Source organism: Suricata suricatta, chromosome 9 (genome assembly GCF_006229205.1).
Source record: "Suricata suricatta isolate VVHF042 chromosome 9, meerkat_22Aug2017_6uvM2_HiC, whole genome shotgun sequence".
NCBI classification, from domain to species: domain Eukaryota; kingdom Metazoa; phylum Chordata; class Mammalia; order Carnivora; family Herpestidae; genus Suricata; species Suricata suricatta.
The window spans coordinates 89524912-89547409 of NC_043708.1; the positions used below are offsets into that span (position 1 = coordinate 89524912).

Consider the following 22498-nt stretch of genomic DNA (forward strand, 5'->3'; position numbering starts at 1 on the left):
AAAAACAGTGATAAACTGCAAACACATACTAGGAAACTTCATGAGAGGACAGAAGTGTGCTAAAACTGTATTGTGGTGGTTATAAAACTAAATGTACTAAAACCCATCAAGCTTGTATACTTACAAAGGGCAAATTTTACAGTATGTGCATTATACCATAATAAAGCTATTTAAAAAGCAGGGGAGGGTTGTTAAGAAACACGTAAAATAACATGAAGAGATCAAATGTTTAATCGAATTCCAGAAGGAGAAAAGGGAAAGAATGGGCAAAGGCAATGTTTATAGAGATGATAAGGATTTCCCAGAACTGATGAAAAACAATTTGCAGATTCTGAAAACCCAACATGAAGATAAAGAAAAAACTTATTTAAAATACAATTAATTTAGAATAAGTTAGAGGTAAAATATTCCAGAAATGATCTTCTATTACAGTTACAAGTTTATAAAACACCTCAAGGCATACATTTTCAAATGCAAACTCCCTGAAAATAGTGGTTGTTTTGCTGTGTTTTGTTTTGTTTTTAGTAATTTCTACATCCAACATGGGGCTCCAATTCACAAACCCAGATCAGGAGTCACATGCTCTTCTGACTGAGCTAGCCAGGTGCCCCTGATAGTGGTGTTTACAATTCGCTTTGTATAACATTAAGTCAAACAAGTACAAACCCATGGGGGCAGGGGTCTTCCTAGGCTCAACTAGAAATAAAGACCCCCCAAAAGATTCCCATAACACCACAACTACATTTGGCATGGCCTTATAAAAATAGATGGGGGGAGGGGCTCCTGGGTGGCTCAGTCAGTTAAGTGATGGACTCTTGATTTCAGCTCAGTTCATGATGCCATAGTAGTGAGACCAAGTCCCAAGTAAGCACTGCATAAGCCCCAAATGGTCAGGCTCAGTACTAACAGTACAGGGCCTGCTTAGGGTTCTCTCTCTCTCTCTGCCCTTCCCCCACTCACATATGCACTCTCACTCTCAAAATAAACAAACATTTTTTTAAAGGGTTGCCTAAAACTAAAAGGCAACCAACAGAATGGGAGAAGGCATCTGCAAATGACATATCAGATAAAGGGCTGGTATCCAAAATCTATAAAAAACTTCAAACTCAATACCCAAAAAACAAATAATCCAGTGAAGAAATGGGTAAAAGACATGAATAGACACTTCTCCAAAGAAGACACCCAGATGGCCAAATGACACATGAAAAAATGCTCAATATCACTCATCATCAGGGAAATATAAATCAAAACCATAATGAGATACCACCTCACACCTGTCAGAATGGCTAACATTAACAACTCAGGCAACAACAGACGTTGGTGGGAATGCAAACTGGTACAGCCACCCTGGAAAATGGTATGGAGATTCCTCAAAAACTTAAAAAAAGAACTACCCTACAACCCAGCAATTGCACTACTAGGTATTTATCCAAGGGATACAGGTGTGTTGTTTCAAAGGGACACAGGTACCCCAAAGTTTATAGTAGCACTACCGACAAGAGCCAAAGTATGGAAAGTGCCCAAATGTCCGTTGATGGATGAATGGATAAAGATGACATGGTGTGTACACCCCCCCCCACACACACCACACACCCCCACACACACAATGGAGTATTACTCAGCAATCAAAAAGAATGAAATCTTGCTATCTGCAACTACATGGATGGAACGAGAGGGTATCATGCCAAGTGAAATTAGAGAAGAAAAACAAATACCATATGACTTCACTCATATGAGGACTTTAAGTTACAAAACAGGTGAACATAAGGGAAGGGAAGCAAAAATAATATAAAAACAGGGAGGAGAACAAAACCGTAAGAGACTCCTAAATATGGAGAATAAACAGGGATACTAGAGGAGTTGTCGGAGGGGGGACAGGCTACATGGGTAAAGGGCATTAAAGAATCTACTCTTGAAATCATTGTGCTATATGCTAACTAACTTGAATATAAATTTTTCTTAAAAATTAAATAAATAAATAAATAATATTAAAAATTAAAAAAAGGATGTCTGGGTGGCTTAGTCACCTGACTTCGACTCAGGTCATGATCTCACAGTTTGTGAATTTGAGTCCTGCATTGGGTTCCACATTGACAGTCCCCTGCTTGGGATTCTCTCTCTCCCTCTCTCTCTGCTCCTCCCCCACCCATGCTCTCTCATGCTCAAAATAAATAAACTTAAAAAAAAACAAACTGGGGTCACAGACTAGCAACAAGGCAGCATCGACTATCCTGTTTGGTGGGAGTCCTTGGATCAAACATGCAGCAGACAGCTTAAGTGGAAAGTGACAAGATACTTACTGAGCAGGTACAGATCTGACCTTGCCTCATAAACCTCAAAAGCCAATGTCTCTTGTAACAACCTCATAGATCACAATGTCCCCCACAAAGGAAATGCCCAGTACAGGAGTCACTGAACAAAGGGAAACCCAAAGCTATGACTTCTCTATAACCACATATTTTTGAGTTTCCAATTCACATATAATTTACCCATATGTCACATTAAAAATGCTGCCTAAAAACATAGCTGACATTATATCTTTTGTAAACCCTTTGTAAAGTTAAAAAGGTAATTTTAATTAGTAGATAGTATGTTTTCCAGGCACTGTTCTAAATGTTTTATAGGCATTAACTCATTCTACTCACACAGTAATCCTATGAATTGGGTGCTATTCGTATTCTCTCATTATAGATGCACAGACTAGTTAGACATAGAAGTTAAGAAGCTGTCCAAAGTCACACAGCTAATAGTTTGCCCTGACTCCAAAGCCTCAAATGACTTTTTAAGAGATTTTAAGAAGCACTTTAAGATCACGTGATGATATGCTTTAAAGTAAAAATACATTAATTACTTTAAAAGGGGAATTTCTATGTGATCATTTTGTATACAATTTTCTGAACAGGATTGCTTCTTGGCCCTTTGACTAAGACCAAGTGTAATTTTCTGAACATTGCGGGGGAGGGGGGAGCCAGAAGGGCTAACATACTTCTCCTAAAATGTATTGTTAATTACTAACTACTGCTAACCAGTATTGCTTTCCCTAGTCTGCCTGAAGCAACTTCATATTCAAATAAGGTTGGGATAGGGGCAGATTCCAACAAGTAGATCAACAGATTTCAAAATGACTGCTTTGCAGCAATGAACTAATGGCCCAGTTAAGCCTAAATACTGGTTTGCAAAACTTTGGATATGTACCCATTGAAATACTCATAAAAATGAATCACAGGTATATACTTTTCATAGCTATGCCTTTCTACTAAATGTAAATAAATAGTTCCATATGGAAAAAAAATGAATCCCAAGTAGCATTTAACATTAAGAAATTATCAGAGCTCTCGACAGGAAGATTAATCTCTCAAGGAGACGAGTAAAAGTAAACTAGAGCCGTCAGTATTTGGGAGAGGGGCAATGGGGATCTGGACTAGTAAAGGAATGGATACAAGAGACATTTCCAAATCCTTTAGCTTAACATGGTGCCCCCCCCTTTTTTTTTTAATGTTTATTGTTGAGAGAGAGAGGAAGAGCGAAAGAGAGGAAGAGCAACCACCAGTGGGGGAGGGACAGAGAAAAAGGAAGACACAAAATAATCCAAAGCAGACTCCAGGCTTCGAGCTGTCAGCAGAGAGCCCGACGCAGGGCTGGAACTCGCAAACCTCAGATGATGACTTGAGCTGAAGTTGGAAGCTTAATGGATGAGCCACCCAGGCACCCCTGCTCAATGCCTTTAAAAAAAAAAACAAAACAAAAAACTAGAGAATGATTCTTAATATAGTCCTGGCTTCCCATCTTTCTTCAAATTCACTTCTACCACTATTTTTCAACAACGTGTGCAAATTATTGGGTCCCAAATGAACACCTCTTCCCTTAAATTGATGTTCCTTCAATTTCAGACTAGAGAAGTATGGCTATACTGTAAATGGGGGATCAGCAAATAGTGATGGTAAATGTTTGAGGCTTTTAGACCACATACTGTCTCTATCACATATTCTTTATTTTGGTTTTTAACCTTTAAAAATATAAGAACTGGGGCACCTGGGTGGCTCAATCAGTTAAGCTTCCAACTTGGCCTCAGGTCATGATCTTGCCATTTACGAGTTCGAGCCCTGCATCAGGCTCTGAGCTTACAGCCCAGAGCCTGGAGGCAGCTTCAGTTTCTGTGTCACCCTCTCTCTCTGCCTCTCCTCCGCTCATGCTCTGTACCTCAAAAATAAAATGTTTAATGTAAGAACCATTCTTACCTCAAAACCATACAAAACAGGCCTTGGCCATATCTGGCCAACATGGCATAGTATACACCAAGCCATACTCTGAATCCCACAGAAGTATGAATCTTTCACGTTCCTACTGAGTCCATTAAAGCCAAAAAGCATGTGCCTAGCCCTTCAAATTCAATTCCTACACTGTTTCTTGGACATTAATATCCCTTCTACCCAGTTCTACAATCCCAATAGATCCTTATATTAAGAGCTGCTTTTCAATGAGGGGGGGGAGGTGGGACTGAAGAATATTAAATGTTCATTAACAAAGGTATTTTTCCTGCAGCAATGTCAAAAGAAAAGGCACTTAAAACAATCATATAAATAGACAGATGATATGTCATCTCTATATATAAGTCCTACATAAATAAAATCAATGAAATAAAGGAAATAAAAATTACAATAAAATAATAATTCATATATATTTAAAAAAACAGTAAAACCTAAATATCACTGAGCAAAAAAATCTAGTACTTTGAGTACATATACTAGCTTTTTTCCAGAAATAATGGTCTTTTCCAATCACCATCAACCTAAGACATTTCAGTTACTTCTAGTATTTTTTTCTGTATTTATTATTAAATATGTAACTACCCAAAATAGGAATGCTGTTGGATTTCAGGACCTAAGACAAATCTTGCTCACAAATTAGTTTCCTTTTATCATTCTTTTTCTAAACAAATAGACAGGGGCGCCTGGGTGGCTCAGTTAGTTGAAAGTCCACTCTTGATTTTGGCTCAAGTCATCCCAGGAACATGGGGATTGAGCCCCACATCTGACTCTAGGCTCAGCATGGAGCCTGCTTAAGATTCTCTCTCTCCCTCTTCCCCACTCATGCACACTCTCTTTCTCTCTCTGAAATAAAAAATAAAATAAATAAACAGCCAGTGCTATCCTTTCAAAATCTCAAACTTTCCACAGTAGTCTCTAACTGGCAAATCCACCCAAAACTTTAGTGAAACTGTTTGCTAACTGGCAAATCCACCCAAAACTGTAGTGAAACTGTTTGCTAAGTAACTTCAATCGTATCACTCTTAATGCTCACAAAATTTTACCAAATTTTGTGCCTGTAGGGATATCAATGACATTAGGATGTTTCAAGACTATCTCTTATAGCTTCCTCTAGCTTTAATATTCACCAATTTTATTTCAAGGGCTTACGGTCTTCTCACTTTGTGTAGCTGTCAAATGTAAATATATTCTCCCCACACACAGCATTCTTGTGCACGTCCCTCACTTATGATGTTAGGGATTGACTTCAAACACCTGATAGTCTCATACCCCAGGTGATGGTTATAAACACTTTCCAACAATAGGTTTCTGCAAGTCTTGGAATTCTGAGTTTCTTCTCTGCCGCCACATACCCTATGAAATGTGTATGGATTTTAAACACATATTTTAATTTCTATTTTTATACTTCTCCTTGTTTTGCTACGCTGCATTACTGAGTTTTACCAAGAGGTGGCACACTACAAACACAAACCAGAAACTTCCTAAACTTAAATGTTTTAGGTCAAGTAAAAACGAACTATAATCACAGAATGTTAGCATAGAAATTAAAGTTCACTTTGTGTCTTCAGTAGCTAAAGAACAGAAATTCTAGAGTCTGAGTAACTGGAATTAGAATTCTAGCTTTTTTGTTTACTAAAAACCTTAAGCCAGTTTCTAACATTGCAACATAGAAACAATATCTATCTTATAATGTTGCTCTGAAGAGAAAACAAAATGATCGGTGTAAGGTGTTCCAGCATAATGCCTAACACATTGTCAAATCTCAACAATGCCTCAAAATTCCTTACGTTATAAATTCTTCCTGTCTACTAGCAATATGGGACACATACATTATAAATAAACCCTCTAACCACATCCACTCTCTCTATAAATTAGTACCAGTATATCTCCTTCCTGCCTAGATGCTAACGGTAAAAAATGAAGGTAAAAATTAAAGACTACTTTAAAAATTCTACTTCAAGGTAACAATTGGAAATCAATCTACTTTTACTTATCTATATATTAATATTAGAAAGGACTGCCAGCAGTGTTAGTTCTAGGAGACTAACCCTCCCACAGATAACAACCATAAGCTCTAGAGAAAATAAAAACACACAAACAAACAACACTAGTTTTATAGTACTAAAGACCCCAAAGCAGGCAGAAATTGAATGGAATCTATTAAAAATGAAAGGACAGCAGCACTGAATGACTGTTTGCCTGGTAACAGGCCCCCTCCACACCTACTGAAGCTAAAACGCCAATAGAAATCCCACAGTCTTGCTGGTTAAAGAAACCAAAATACCAAGTTCAAGGTGGCAAAAGCAGTTGAAAAGTGATGGGAAAAGTCCTTCAAAGGAGAAAATCACATAAAGGGTGCCCTTAATGCTGCATATTACCTCTGCCCAAATCTCTGGCAGACTCATGAAGAATGTATACATGGTGCAGACTCCAAGCAGCCCAATTAAGAATAAAAGAACTGAATAGACACTTTCACTGCCCACAATAAGACGGAGTACAGAATTTGAGTACAGTTAAGTAAATCAACTACTATCTTGATCTATTCTGACCATAACAAATACCATAAGCTAGGTGGCTTAAGCAATCCAAATTCATTTTCTTACAGTTACAGAAACTGTAATCCAGCATCAAGGTTCCAACAGGGTCAGTGTCTGATAAAAACTCTCTCCTTGGGCTGTAGACAGCTATCTTCTCACTACCTCTTCACATGGTAGAGGGCAAGCTTTCTGGTGTCTCTTCTTATAAGGGCTTTACCCCAATGACCTCATCTAACCCTAAGTACCTACCAAAAACCCCATCTCCAAATGCCATCAGTTAGGGCTTCAACAAAGAATTTGGGGAAAAGGGGCACAAACACTGAGTTTATAATAATGAATTTTAAAAGAATCAAGTCTTCAGAGGGGGTATAACAGAATTCAGAGTCTATAAGGTAACATTCACAGTGTCTATTATAGAATTCAGAATTATTAGACTTAAGAATAAATAAGAAAAAGTGATCCACACTCAAAAGAAAACATTAAAAAAGAGTTTGCATATTAAAAATGCATCTACTTAAACAATTAAATGATTTACAAACCTAGAAATTTTGAGTTATGTGAAAATAACTCACAGGTCAGTATGCCTGCCAACAATGGCACAGACAGTGACAGAAAAATTAAGGCTAGCCTAAAGCAAAATGTTGAAATAGGCTGGCACTCAGACTTCCTCTATCAGAGCCCAACTCATTTGACCTTCTGGCATTCTTATAGGCCTATTCTAGAGTTCTGCTCTTATTCTCAATTGGCTGCCAACTACTTAACTAATTAACTAATAATTAGGTATCACTGGTAATTCAGATGTGAACTCTTTGAGAGGGTCTTAAAGACACTACTGAAAAGCCTCTATGGACTAACAAACAGTTGGTAAAGCTCTACATATTAAAAAAATTAAACTGAATCAAATTCAGACCATAACTATGTTTGTAAAGAGAGTCTTGACTATATCCAACCTTATTTTCTGGTTTGCTTTCCTGCTGACCTCATGGAGATTGCTACCCTTGTTGTTTAATAGTATCATAGACCTTGGAGTAAATGATACTGAATAACTGAAGACGAGCCACAACTGAGTCTAAAACGTGGCCAACTTGAATCTAGCTCAAAGAGTAGTAATTTTTTCCTTAACTATTCAAGAGAAAGTCTTACATAGAGTAATTTATTTTAATATAAAGAATTATTAATAAAATGAAAAGGGATCAAAACTCTTCAAGATAAAAAAGATAATAAGCATGTTGGCTAAGGGCCACCTGGGTGGCTTAGCTGGTTAAGCATCCAACTTCAGCTCAGGTCCTGATCTCGCAGTTTGCGGGTTTGAGTCCACCTGGCTGGTTCAGTTGGAAAAGCTCAGAGCCTGGAGTCTGCTTCAGCCTGCTTCAGATTCTGTCTCCCTCTCTCTCTGTCCCTTCCCCATGTGCTCTGTCTCTGTCTCTGTCTCTCTCTCTCAAAAATAATAAAACATTTAAAAAATGTACATCAACAACCTAAAAAAAAGTAAATAGCCTACCATTAACCAAGTAAAAAATTAAAAAGCTACAGGCTAGAAATGATATTTGTAGCTCATAAAGTACCCCTCAAAATTATGGAGAATACATAAAGAACTTCTACAAGTAAATAAATAAGAAAAAGATAATCTAATAGAAAAATGAGCAAAGGTTATAACTAGGCAATTCACCAGAGACGAGGAAACCACAGCCAAAACTTATAACCTGAAATAATACTCAGCATCAGTGGTCAGTAACATGCAAATTAAGACAATGAGGAACTATTTCACATTCATGAGTCTGGCAAAATAAAAAAACCTAATCAGTGAGGTGTGGCAAAGATGTTGACAGAATTGGACACTCTCATATACTGTATACGAAGTATAAACCACACAACTACTTTGGTCAACACTTTGACAATATCTATAAAGTTGAAGATGTACCTGTCCTATGATTTAGCAATTCTACTTCGGGATATATGCATCTTAAAAAAATTCTCACACTTGTACGTTAGATGATACATACAAGAATGCTGCACCATTATTTGTAAAAACAAAATGGGAAATAACCCAAATGCCAAACAACAGTAAAATGGACAATAGATAGTATATTCATATAAAGGAATAATAAGCAGCAGTTAAAAAAGGTGAACTAAAAAGCTGCTATGAGCATGCATGGGGAGGCTATCTTACAGAGAAGTAGAAATGTTAACTTTGATAGGGGCATCTGGAAATACAGATAAAGGAAAGTAAATAACAACAAAAGAAAAGTGGCAAACCAGACTTTACATGTACTATTAATATGAATAAACCTCCATAACCTAATGTTGATTTAAAAAACCAACAGTCCATAAAACGATGTACGTAATTCCACATATGTAAAACTCGACAAATACCAAGAACTACTGTTATATATTCTCTGTATACAGAGACAACACTACATATATTTAGCATATATAAGATATATAATATACATATACAACTACTAAAAGCATGCAAATAAACAACAGGAGATAGGGCTGCAGAAGTACAAAGTGCAATGGGATTTTGATGAAGTGTATGTGAAATTTCAATTTTACCTGCAATATTTTATTTCTCAAGCTGGGCGGTAAGTACATAGATTGCTATTACATTATGATCACAGTTTTATCAATCTTAATTCCACAACAAAAAACAATTACCAAAGAATTCAAATTATATATTTATTTAAAAATATAATAATATACCTGCAGTCAAATAGTACATTTAAATTCTTCACCTTTATTCCTGTCTCCTTGTTACCTAGTAAAATATTTTCCCCAAAGCAACAGAATCTGTTGAATTAAATGGATCCATTACATTAATCTAATTCATGGACCACTGATATTTTCAGATGATGCCACAAAAGTTAACCTAAAAAAGAGAAATCTAAAGAAAATATCAGAGGACATTCTTTATTAAAAACTCCAGTCTTCATATTGTGCATAAGCCATAACAATCTATTCTCTATCTCTGAGTAGTATACTTCGTTAATATACTCATGTTAGGTTTCCACAATTTTTGTGAGAGTTTACCCATCACAGAAATCTACTTAATTAATGACTTGCCAATCTACTAAGGATCTCCTCTGACTAGTAAGTCTCTGCACTTCGACAATGTATACAATGTGTACAATGCACACGACTGAACTGTGAATAATGTATCTTAAGGCTATTACATAGAAATTTGGTAATAAAGAAAATTCTACTAAGTTTTACAGTATATGAAGAAAAAATATGGTCTAATAAATTTTTTTAAAGTAACACATCCTTGATGACCTTAACTTTTGGAGCGCCTGGACGACTCAGTCAGTTAAGCATCCAACTCCTGATTTCAGCTGAGGTCATGATTTCAAGGTTTTGTGAGTTTGAGACCCGCATCAGTCTCTGCAATGATAGTGCAGAGCCTGCTTGGAATTCTCTCTCTCTCCTTCTCTCTCTGCCCCTACTCTGCTCGTGCTCTTTCTCTCTCAAAATAAATAAACTTAAAAAACATTTTTAATATTTAAAAAAAATGACCTTAACTTTTACTTAACATCTGCCACCTTAGGTCTCACAAATATACATGTCTCTCAGTACCAAGGTCCTTCAAGTGCATAATTTAGTGAGTATCTACTGTACCACTTATTGGCCTAATGACCTTTGGTGGGTCATTTTGCCTCACGGTTCCTTCCACAAATAATGCAGAGAAAAAGACAGTGCCTACTTCAGGAAATTTTTTGAGAGTAATAATATGCAATGATATATGTAAAACATTTAGAACAATGACCACACATGTTAGCTAATATTATGACAATCGGTCTAAAGCCTATTACACACTTTTCTAAATCAAGAGTACCTTCTGGATGTTAGGTATTGTAAATTATACTCTTAAGAAAGACCACTGGCTTGGGTACCAAAGAGTAATTTACAGCCCTATATTTCTAGTCTAGTTAATGTTTCTCCAATCTCCTTATAGTAATAGTTTGCTTCTCAGGTAACTTTCTATTCATTCTCAGAACACTACCAAATTTTCAGAGGAAAATAGGTAACTAAGCCTACTAAATTTCACTTTGCACATATTTTTCAGTAAGTGAACTCTGGGCTATACTCCTAATAATGACGTGGCTCAAAAGGTTTTTCTTTCCATGAGGAGCTAGGTTTCCAAAAGTAGTGGTTTCCAGCAGTCTGGTGGGTAGATAGTTGAGGTATTAAGTTACTGACATATTTTCATGATGCAAAGAGGGACAAATAGTGTTTCACAAACTTTAATCCTAGTATTGCTCCTGATATCAAGTAGAGGAAAGATTATCATATGCTTTTTACAGACAGAAAGGATAACAGTAGTGCTTATAAAAGAAGAGTGTGACTTGGCAAAGATCCTTATGTTGAAAAGCCAAGTGTACCAACTTCAAAAAAAACTGCTTACCTCCATACACCAAAATTTCTTCGGTAAGCCTCTAAAACCTTTACATGGCCAGGGAACTAAAGACACACTCCCCCAAAAGATCCAGAGTAATGTTCGAAATCCAGGATGAACTGAACCAAAAGATCAACAAAATAACTGAAAATACTAGCTTAATTCAAATTAGAACCAATCATTTTTTAGAAAGATAAACCTGAAAAGGTCCAATTCTCTAAATCAAACATTTCATTCACATTCAAACTAATCTAGTAATTCCATAGCTCCTTCTAAAAAAAGTGACATACATCTGAGGCAGCAGGGTGACTGAAATGGTTAAGCATCCAACTCTTGATATTGGCTCAGGTCATGATCTTGCCACAGTGAGATCATGCCTTGTGTCAGGCTCCACGCTTAGTATGCAGCCTGCTTGGTATTCTCTCTTCCTAACACTCCCCTGTTTGCTCTCTTTCTCAAAATAAATAAGTAAACTTAAAAAAAAGTGACATATATCTAAGTCCTTTTATATTAACTCACATTAAGTGACTCAGTTAAAATCCACACAGATAGCCAAATAATGCTCATTCTAAACTAATCTCAACTACTCAGAATTTGGGAACCTCCAGGTACCAAACTTAAAGTAAGCACTTAAGGAGCAATTGCAAAAGGAAGGAAGGAAGGGAGGGAGGGAGGGAGGGAAGGAGGGAAGAAAGAGAGAGAGAGAAAATAAGGAAGGAGGAAGGAAGAAAGGAAAGAAAGAAAACTAAAATTTAAAAATATGCTGAAAGGTTCCTCTAAAAAATAAGAAAAAAGAAAAACCTAGAATGAAATAACATATCAGTGGCAATAATCATCAATGGCTACTACTAAAACTAAGTGTCTAACCAAGAACTTCACAACTTATCAGGCAGCTAACACCATCAAACCCACTGGTCAATCTTAACATTGAAAAAGAGAAAGAGAAAGAAAGAAAGAGGAAAGAAAAAGGAAAGGAGAAAGGAAAAAGGAAAGGAAAGGAAAAAGAACCAGAAAGCACATACTTCTTAATGTGATGCAATACAAGATACATAGCATGACTTGTGAAGTATTCTTGCCAAAATATCATACTACAATCTAGTCAAGTCTTTAGATTAAGCACAGGAAATAAAAAACAAGTTACATCACGCTGTATGGATGCGTCCAAAAAAATACAAACTGTGGGAAATTCTACAGGACAAATGATCTGGATTTTTCTCATTAAATTAATGGTAGGTTATAAGACAAAAAAATTTAAAAAAAAGAGAGAGAGGGGGGTTACTAGAGACTGAAAGACTTACTTATCAACCAAATGCTTTATGGAATTATTTGGATTTTGAATTAAACAAACCAACTGAAGAAAAATATGAACCAGTCAGAGAAATAAGCTGAATATTTAACTACATTTAAAGAATTACTCATTTTCCAAGTGTGCTAATAGTACTGTGGATGTATTATGAGTCCTTATCTTTTTAGAGATATACACAGTGAAGCATTTATAGATGAGATACGTCCAAGGTTTGCTTTTAAGTCATCCTTTTAAGGGGGAATGGGAGGGATAATAGAAGAAACAAAATACACATTTCAAACTGTCAAAACTGGTCATGGATGTATGGTGACTGATTTTCCTATTATATTTCTGTATGTGTGAAATGCCCCATATTAGAATGTTAAAGAGAGAGCGGATCAGAGCACTAGATCAAAAATATCTGATTGGTGGAACTCTCAAACTTTTGAAGTGCTTGTGCATCAATTTTACTTAAAAATCAAAACCAAGAATGTGTATTTTAAGTATTGCCTTTAAGTATTACATTTGCATATTTTAAGTAATGATTTCAGCTATAACGTATGTTCACTCTATGTCTAGTTCTTATTACTGACATTTGCCAACACACACACACACTTTACTCCACAAAGTAACCAAGTTCTGAATATTCTAACCTCTAAACATCTCAATCTGTTCCTTTCTTCTCCTACCACTACTTCATTTCAAACCACTGACATTTGATCAGACTCTTGCTATAGCCTCCTCATGGGTCTCTCTTTTCAAGTTAAACTCACACCATTCACTTTGCATACTGTTTCCTTAAGTGGATCCTCAACATCTCCGGTATGAAATCCAGACTTCTCAAGACATACATTGCCCTCAGAAATCTGGTCCGTGTCTATCTCTACAATACTCCTCCCAGTACCCCATAACATCCCATACTCCACTCATTCATAACTACATAAAGTATTCGTACAATAGATCCCACAATAAACTAAGGACGGTCTTCTCCTCTAACACTCAATTCCCTTGGACTAAAACCACCAATTCAATGCCCCTCTATCTCCAGTTTTATTCCAATTCCCACTGCCTCTATAAGACTCACCTCTACTATCAGCCTTTGTGCAAACCCACCCAGACTTTCTATCTCTCCTTGCTTACCCCATATTTTCAAGGTAATCTCTGTAATGGTATCACACTATCCTTCTGGTTTTTGCCTATCTGTATTGCCTTCACAACTAATAAGGTATCGAAACCAACTTGGTAATAAACTATTAATAAAAAAAAAACTATTACGGTATCGCAGTGTGTCCAATACAGAAGACACTGTTTGTGATGTATGCACCTTCCACTGACAAGTAGATCTGTTACAAAAACTAGACTGTAAGCTGTTTGAAAGTGGAAAACTTGTCTAATGCATATTTGCCACTCCAGTGCCTATTACAGTGCTTGAAATATATTAAACACTAAATAAGCGATTACCAAATGAACAAAACAAATGACTTCTAATAGCCGTGGTACACAATTTTGTACAAAATTTGCTTCCACTCCAGAGTTTTAAACTTGTGTTTCTTGGTATCTTGTTTGTTGTGTATTATTTTATGGTTGGTTGGCTGGTTACTTTTAAAGCTTTTTAAAATGCAGAAAAAAATTGTATGTTTTCTTTTAATGTCAAAGAAGAAACTGATCAACCAGAAAGAAGCAAATGCTTTAAATAAGAATTTACAGTAAGAATTATACAACCTACTTCAGTGAGCTTTTAGGTCACAGTGCTGACCTAAAATCTGAGGAGGCTCAACAAATTATCATTATTGGACAACCTCAGTTTTCAGTTTTCAGTTTTCACTATAATTTAGTTGGAAACTATAATTTTAAAAAATCACAGAACTCAATAGCTGCCAAAACTCAAGAATGTAAAAAATAAAATCAGACCCTAAATTTCAAAATTTAAAGTGAGAATTTCTCTGTAGGATGAACAGGAATGTTAACATGTACAATCAATACTGAGTTCATGTTATAAGCCAAGGATGGTGCACAATTTATGGATACAAACATATCATCTGGGGAAGCACGTTTGCTATATATAAAAAGATTGGACATAAATGGAAAGAGCAGAAAAAGGAGAAACTCAGACCACATCTTAATTTTCGGAAGCTGGGTTTCAAAGCACATAAACAACAAGACATTAAGAGGCTGACTTTGAGAAGAGCATCTAAGGTAAGACTAAGAAATTATAGACTTTCACTAGAAAATCATTAGAAACAAAGGTGTCTGGTAATAAAATATTAGGAAACAATGCCTTTGAAGAAGATGAATCATCTTAATTTCCATTTTGCAAGTTATCTAAAATTTTTTTAGGATACTGAAATATGTTCAAATTTATGCTGCTTACCATAAAAAGAAAAACTAGACACATCACCAGAGAGTCAGTACTAATGGTTTGCTTTTTTCATACAAAAGGCACTTTGATTCAACCCCCACCCCAAAACAGATTCTCTTAAAATCCACGGAACAAGTTAAAAAATCTGGCGTCAGTAAAGAAACTTAACAAACCCTTCTTTTAAAATTAAGGAAAAAAAAGTAAAATGACGTTTTTATTGACTTTTCGTTACCAAAGAAGGTGGAAAATAGTGTAAGGTGCACTATTTATTCAAAGTATAACTATATTCGTGGTTTCACTTTTGTATGGCAATTGAATTAACTCCTGGAGAAAAGTAACTCTGCCAGACTCCAGCAGAGGGAGAGTTGTCTGCATGAAACCAACAAGTTCAAGTACTGACCAGAAAAACACCTCGCTCGCTCTTCAGGTCCCTGTAAATTACTTTCTTTGTAAGAAATCTTCAAATTCGATTCCTGGCCTTACCAACAACAACAACAGGCGCTAATGAAAGCTGCAATGCACCGCATCCCTCTCGCCACTCCGCACCGGAGGTTTAAAACACGACCAACCCTTCTCTAGGGCAACAGATGGGGCAGTTAGATGTAAATCCAGACACCACATCGTCTCGGTACCTCCAGCAGCGCCCCAATAAAAATACTTAATTCTTGCTGAAGAACACTGCAAACAAGATCTACCGTCAGTACCATCAAACCCTTCCTCTCCGGCTCCAAAAGGAAAACGTACCTGTGGAGTATCCACTGCGCAGCAAACCAGGCACGGCTCCAATCCCGTGTCCTCTATCCCTTTTTTGTTCCCTCCCAGCCCTCCTTCCCTTTCCAAGCAGAACTTGAGCAGAGCATTTGGCTCCCTTATCTGCCAGCAACTGGCGCCAGGAGGAACGCGCTCCCGGGAGATGCGGAGCCTGGAGGCTGAACGCTGCGTCGGGCGCGCCGCGGCCGCTCGGCTCCTCCGGGTACTCCCGGGCTCGCGCCTCCGCCGCCTCGAGCGGCCCTCGCCGGAGCCGGGGCTCCGCTCCGGGGATTCCCGCGGCGAGCCGTCGCGCCAGATTTGCTACCTGCTTCCTGCCCCTCACCCCCGAACGAACTGCGTTCCCGTCCCGCCGAAGCGAGTCCGGAAGACAACCAGGGGCTCCCTCGCCACAGGCAACGTGGCTCCGGACACACACTGGCGGGGCGGGTCCTTCCCCTCCCGGCCCGCAACCCCCGGGACCATTCCCCCGCTGGGGCCTGCGTGGGTCCAGTACCATTCTCCTCACGGGGCGGACTCCGGAAGGGCAGCAACTCCACCTCCTCCTCCTCCGCGGCCTGTAGCCATCTATCGGGAAGCGTCTCCGGAGGCGGCAGCAGAGGCCGCCGGACAAGGACAGCCCAGGGAAACCTTCTCAGAACTAACTCAGCTCCGGCACTAGCAGCAGAAGCTGAGTCTTTCATAATTGTGCGACCAACTCCTCCGGGGGACTGGCCACAGGGACGCGCCCGCGCCCGCCTCCGCCCGCGACGGGGCCGTACACAGACCACGTGAGGGTCGCGTCGTGTACGTCGCCGCCCGCGGGCTGGGTCACGTGAAGGGCGCGCGCTCCCTCAATTCCAGGCTGCTTCCCTGCGCGCCGCGCGTGCGCGCGGCGGGCCGGGGTTTCCCTTGCCCCAGCCTCCCGGGTTCCCCGTGAAGGGTCGGGTGTTCTCCCAGGGTCTCCACTGTATACTTGGGCGGGACTCGCACAGACATCTGTGTCCCCTCCCGGGATGGAACTCGAGGAGGTAACAGTGAAGGGTTAAAAGTTCTGGGCCTCCGGGATCGTGCCTGGAGTTGCGGCGTGGTCTCATCGCCGCTAGCGGGGCCTGGCCTCCCCCAGCTGCGCTAATGGGCCTGGCCACTGCCTGCGCTCCCCTGCCGCGTTTCCGAGCCCCTTCCCCTGTGTTAGGGGTCTTCCTCTCCGCATCCAAAATGCCACATCTTCTTCTCACCCCAAATCATGTTCTTCCTCCAATTTCCCCTGTTTCTGCCCGAAAAAATTCTCCATCCTTTCCCTCCGGAGATTTAACTAGAGGCTCCATCCTTTCCTTCCGGAGATGTCACCTACAGACAGCTCCTATACCACGTCCCGTAACCAAAGACTGCAGGTTGCTCCTGGGTCTAATATCGCTCTGCCTTTCCTTTTCCTTTGCTAACACACCAAACCCAGCCCAGGTTTGACAATTAGTTATAGTTTACTAACTCGTTTTCCACATGACTCTTATGCTCCCGAGGAAAAAAATTCCTCCATCTGATCCTCTGTTATCTGGTTCTATCACACCTCTTTTTAAAAACAACTTGACTGGCGCCTGGGTGGCTCAGTAGGTTAAGCGTCTGGCTTCCGGCTTCGGCTCAGGTCGTGATCTCTAGGTTCGTGGGTTCGAGCCCATGTCGGGCTCTGTGCTGACAGCTAGCTCAGAGCCTGGAGCCTGCTTCGGATTCTGTGTCTCCCTCTCTCTCTGACCCTCCCCTGCTCGTGCTGTCTCTCTCTGTCTCTCAAAAATAAATAAAACATATTAAAAAAAATAAAACAACTTGATTGGGGAATAATTGACATACAGTAACCTACGTGTATTTAAATGTGCATCTTGACAAGTGTTGACATGTGTTTGCACTTATGAAATCACTATTACCAAGCCTGTGAACATATTCATTACACTCCAAGTTTCCTCTGCAGTGTGTAATCCCTCCATCCTATTTCTTCCCATTCCCATACCTTTGCAGTCACTGATCTGTTTTCTGTAACTATAGATTCGTCTGCATATTTCAGAGTTTTATATAATGGAATCATACAATATGTACTTTTTTTGGGTCTGGCTCCTCTCACTCAGCATAATTATAACTTAAACATGACCCACAGTTCCCTGAAGTAGGATCTTCTCTCCAACAAAACCGATTTGCCCATTGTTTTACCTAATATTCTTTGGCTGTTCTTGTGAACAGTCTTCAAGTATTGCGTATTCCTTCCCCATCTGGCAGGCCCAGCAGGACCATTGTTTTAAAAAAATGCTTTATTATATGTGTCATACCTTTCCTACTAGATTATCAGCCCCTTGGGGCAGGGATTTTGGCTAATTAATGCATACATCCAATAGATGTTTATTTTCTAGATCTCAGTGGGGCCTACACACTTCCTGCCTGAAGGGAAATTGTAATCTAGAAAGTGGAGAAAAACCAGAAAATCAAAATACAGTGAGATGAGAGTGCTTTGTTTTCCTCAGTCTTTGTGACTCTGGTCTTTTTCTGCACCCACAAATGCTTCACTCCTTGCTTGGGTAATGTAGAAAGGTTAAAATAGCTCCATGGCACTTGATCTCCAGAGCTCTTGCTAAATTGGAGCACTTAGTTCAGAGTTAGAAATGAGAAGTATAATTAATCTTTAACGGAACTAATGAAAATAAAGTCCTTGATTTACAGGTTATCAGAAGCCCTGAAGTTCAACATACTGCTCTGCAATGAGTAATCAACTCTGGAGCACGCATTCATTCACTTTTAAAAAAGTACTTAGGGGGTCCTGGGTGGCTCAGTCGGTTGAGCCTGAGTTCGGCTCGGGTCTTGATCTGACAGTTCAGGGATTCAAGCGCCGCATCAGGCTAGCTGCTGTCAGTGCAGAGCCTGCTTTGGTTCCTCTGCCCCACTCTCTTCCTGCCCCTCCCCCGCTCACACTCTCCCTCTCTCAATAATAAATAAATATATTTTTTAAAAAGTACTGAGTTAAATAAAACATTAAGAAAAAAAAAGGGGGCTCCTGGGTGGCTCAGTCCGTTAAGCCTCTGACTTCGGCTCAGGTCAGATCTCACGTTCGTGGGTTGGAGCCCTGCATCAGGCTCTGTGCTGACAGCTAGCTCAGAGCCTGGAGCCTGCTTCTGGTTTTGTCTCCTTCTCTCTCTGCCCCTCCCCCCTCTCATGTTTTGTCTCTCTCTGTATCAAAAAATAAATAAAACATTAAAAAAAAAAGTACTGAGTTGCCTAAGACTGTATTAGGAATAGTCCTCTTTAATGTTCAGTGATGAAGAAGATGGATATATTCACTATTTAAGAAAATGTTCATTAAATGCTCTTTCTGTCTCGCTTCTTTCTCATAGGGGCTCTGTTTCCATTTTGCTTATGACATCTCTAATTCCCACTCTCACTGAATCACATACTGATTCTCCTTCCTATCCTTGCCCAATTATTTGCAACAATTCAACATTTACTACACTCTGTTTAAAGCACTAAGTGTTACACGTGATTTAAAAAAAAAAATGGAAAAGCATGGTACTGTACCAACTTAGATTTTTTTTTTATTTGTGTATCTAGAATGTTTTACTTGGTCACCTGGGTGCTCAGTCGGTTGGGCAACTGACTTTGGCTCAGGTCATGACCTCACAGTTCACAAGTTCAAACCCCGCATCTGGCTAAGTGCTGACAGCTCACAGCCTGGAGCCGGCTTCGGATTCTGTGTCTCCCTTTCTCTACCCCTTGCCCACTCATGCTCTGTCTGTCCCTCTCTCTCAAAAATAAATAAACATTTAAAATAAATGGCGCCTGGGTGGCTCAGTCGGTTAAGCCTCCGACTTCAGCTCAGGTCAGATATCACGTTCGTGGGTCGAGCCCCGCATCAGGCTCTGCTGACAGCTAGCTCAGAGCCTGGAGCCTGCTTCCGGTTCTGTGTCTCCTCCTCTCTCTGCCCCTCCCCCTCTCATGCTCTGTCTCTCTCTGTATCAAAAATAAATAAAAAGTTAAAAAAATTATTTAAAAAAATAAAATAAATGTAAAAAGGGGCACTTGGGTGGCTCAGTCGGTTGAGCCTCCGACTTCAGGTCAGATCTCACGTTCGTGGGTTTGAGCCCCACATCAGGCTCTGTGCTGACAGCTAGCTCAGAGTCTGGAGCCTGCTTCCGGTTCTGTGTCTCCTTCTCTCTCTGCCCCTCCCCCTCTCATGCTCTGTCTCTCTCTGTATCAAAAATAAATAAAACATTAAAAAAATTTTAAATAAAATAAATGTAAAAAATAAACATTTAAAAGAAAATAAATAAAAGGGCACCTGGGTGCCTGGGTGTCTCAGTCGATTAAGCATCCGACTTTGGCCCAGGTCATGATCTCACCGCGAGAGTTGGAGCCCTGTGTCAGGCTCTGTGCTGACAAGTCAAAGCCTGATACCTGCTTCGGATTCTGTGTCTCCTTCTCCCTCTGCCCCTCCCCAGCTCGCACTCCTCTCTCTCTCAAAAACAATAAACATCTAAAAATTCAAATAAGTAAATAAAATGTTTTACTTTGAAATAATTGTAGAATTATAGGAGGTTGCAAAGAAATGCACAAAAATGTACAAATACATTTCCTCAATATCCCTTTCCCCTCCCCCGCAGCATCTCATATAACCACAGCACAATATCAAAACCAAGGAATTGACATTGACAAAATCCACAGATTTGACACAGATTTCACTGGTTGTACATGCACTCATATGCGTATATGTAGGTGTGTAGTTCTATACAGTTTTGTCACATGTGTAACCTGGACTAACCACCCAAACAATCAAGATGCTCAACTGAACTATCACCATAAGATCCCTCATGTTATCCCTTTTACACCCACTCCCCTTCCATCCCACTCCTAACCTCTGACACCCACCTATCTGTAACTCTAGCTCCATAGTTATAATTATTATAATTGTAAAAACAATTGTTTATGTATTACAATTGTTATTCACAATTGTTACCTAAATGGAGTCATGCAATATATATCCCCTTGTGGCTAGACTCCCTGGGCACAAATCCCTGGAGATCCAGCCAAGCTGCTGCTCGCACCAGCAGTTTATTCTTTTTCCCTGCCGAACTGTATCCCGTGACATGGATGGACCGCAGTTTGTCCATTTACCTTTTGAAGGACATTTGGGCCTCTACAACCAAAGCTGCCATGAGCATTTGTGTACAAGTTCCTCCATGAAAATAAGTCTTCATTCTCTAAGATAAATGCAACTGGTAGGCCCTTCATAAGTCTATTTTTAGTTCTTAAAGGAACTGGTTATATTTGGAAGATAAGAGTCCAAGGATCACCTGACAGGATACGGGTGTGAGAGAAAAGAGAGGTGTCAGGGATGGTTTGAAATGAGCCAGTATGTAGAATAGTGATAGAACATAGTAGGGGCTCAGTAAATGTCAGCTACACAAATGACCACAAACACAACACAAATGAAGAAATGAGAAAATCCATGAGACACTGTAAGCTACAGACATTGCCTTAGAAGGCATTGAGTCACTCTCGGGAACTCAGCGCATAGAAGCCGTTTTGATTATTTGCAAGAAACTGAAAAAGAGGAGTGCCACTTCCTCTTAAAATATAGAAAGCCATAAGAGAATGTCACTTCCATTTCTAACGAGAGAAAGCCAGATAAACCACAAAACTAAAATTTTTTAAACTCATCAGAGAACAGAGGTCATTGTATGCAACTGAGAAGACTGAATTCCAAAGAGCGACAAGTATCTTCTAGGAAAGACAGGACAAACGATTTTGCCTCAGGCAAATGAAAGTGTCTGTGGGCTGGAGGGAGTTTACCACGACCCACCCCTTTCCCCCCACCCTCCAACCCTCACCCTAGATCTTTCCCTGAAGGAAGACTGGAGGCAGCCAACCCTCAAATTTTCAGCTATCAATCTAGTGCATCCATTCTCAATGTCAAAAAGGGTGATACTACCTACTTTCAAAGAAGTGAAAATTGATTCTTGAGACAGGGGGTGAAAAATATTACTCTTTTTATATATAAAGGACAGGTATATACATGAAACATTACAGTTTCATGAAAGGAAGAGTATAATTAGGAAAAAATAGCTAAAAAGACTCCATAGTGGAGTGATAATAAGAAAGGTGGTGCAGGTGGGGGGGTGAGAATGATCTAGAAACAGAGATAGATTGAAGTCTAACTCAAAATGAAGATAAATGCTATGATTGCTGTCGTAGCCAGCCTCCAACAGGGCCCTCAATGTTCTTCACTTTCTGGTGTTCTCACCCTTGTGTAATCTCCCACATTGAATAGGACTGACCTGTGTGGTCAGTGGAATATTGTGGAAATGACAATGTGTCAGACTTCTAAGGCTTGGTTATAAAAGACATTTTGGCTTCCACCTTCTTTTAGATAACTCACTCTGGAGGAAGTCAGCTACCATGTTAGGAGGACACTCAAGTAGTCCTTGAAGATGTACAAGGGACAAGGAAATGAGACCTCCTGCCAACAGCCAGTATCTACTTGCCAGTCCTGTAGGTAACCCATTGAAAATGTATCCTTCAACCCCAGATAAGATGTCAGATGACTGCATTCCCCAACTGACTGACATAACCTCATGAAAAACTGACATAACCTCATGACATAACCTCATGAAAAACTGTGTTCCCAAATTCCTGATTTTGGGGAACTATGAGAAATTATAGTGTTAATTGTTCTTTAAGTTATTGATTAGAGGGTTATCTATTATACAGATATATGTAACTGATAAAAATGTTATACAAATATGGCACTATGCAGTGGTAGAATCTAATCACCAGTTGGGAATATCTGGAAAGCTTGGAGGCCCTAGCATATGAACTAAGTATTGTGGGAAGAATTAGAAGGGTATATATAGAAGTCTAGTAAGGTTTTCTAGATAA

The 22498-nt window shown here is 39.4% G+C and overlaps 1 protein-coding gene across 9 annotated transcripts in view; it reads right to left on the reverse strand.

The window, feature by feature from the left end:
• Window positions 1-16362, reverse strand: part of TRPM7 (transient receptor potential cation channel subfamily M member 7) — a 125850-nt gene extending 109488 nt beyond the window's left edge. For all 9 annotated transcript variants that reach the window (XR_003913754.1, XM_029953041.1, XM_029953044.1 and 6 more), the window contains exon 1: window positions 16107-16362. Coding sequence is in view for 8 of the 9 variants with exons in the window: in XM_029953041.1 (XP_029808901.1) it covers window positions 16107-16109 (3 nt within the window). In the remaining variant the exon portion in view is untranslated. The remainder of the gene's footprint in view (window positions 1-16106) is intronic.
• Between the last annotated feature and the right edge of the window lie 6136 nt (window positions 16363-22498).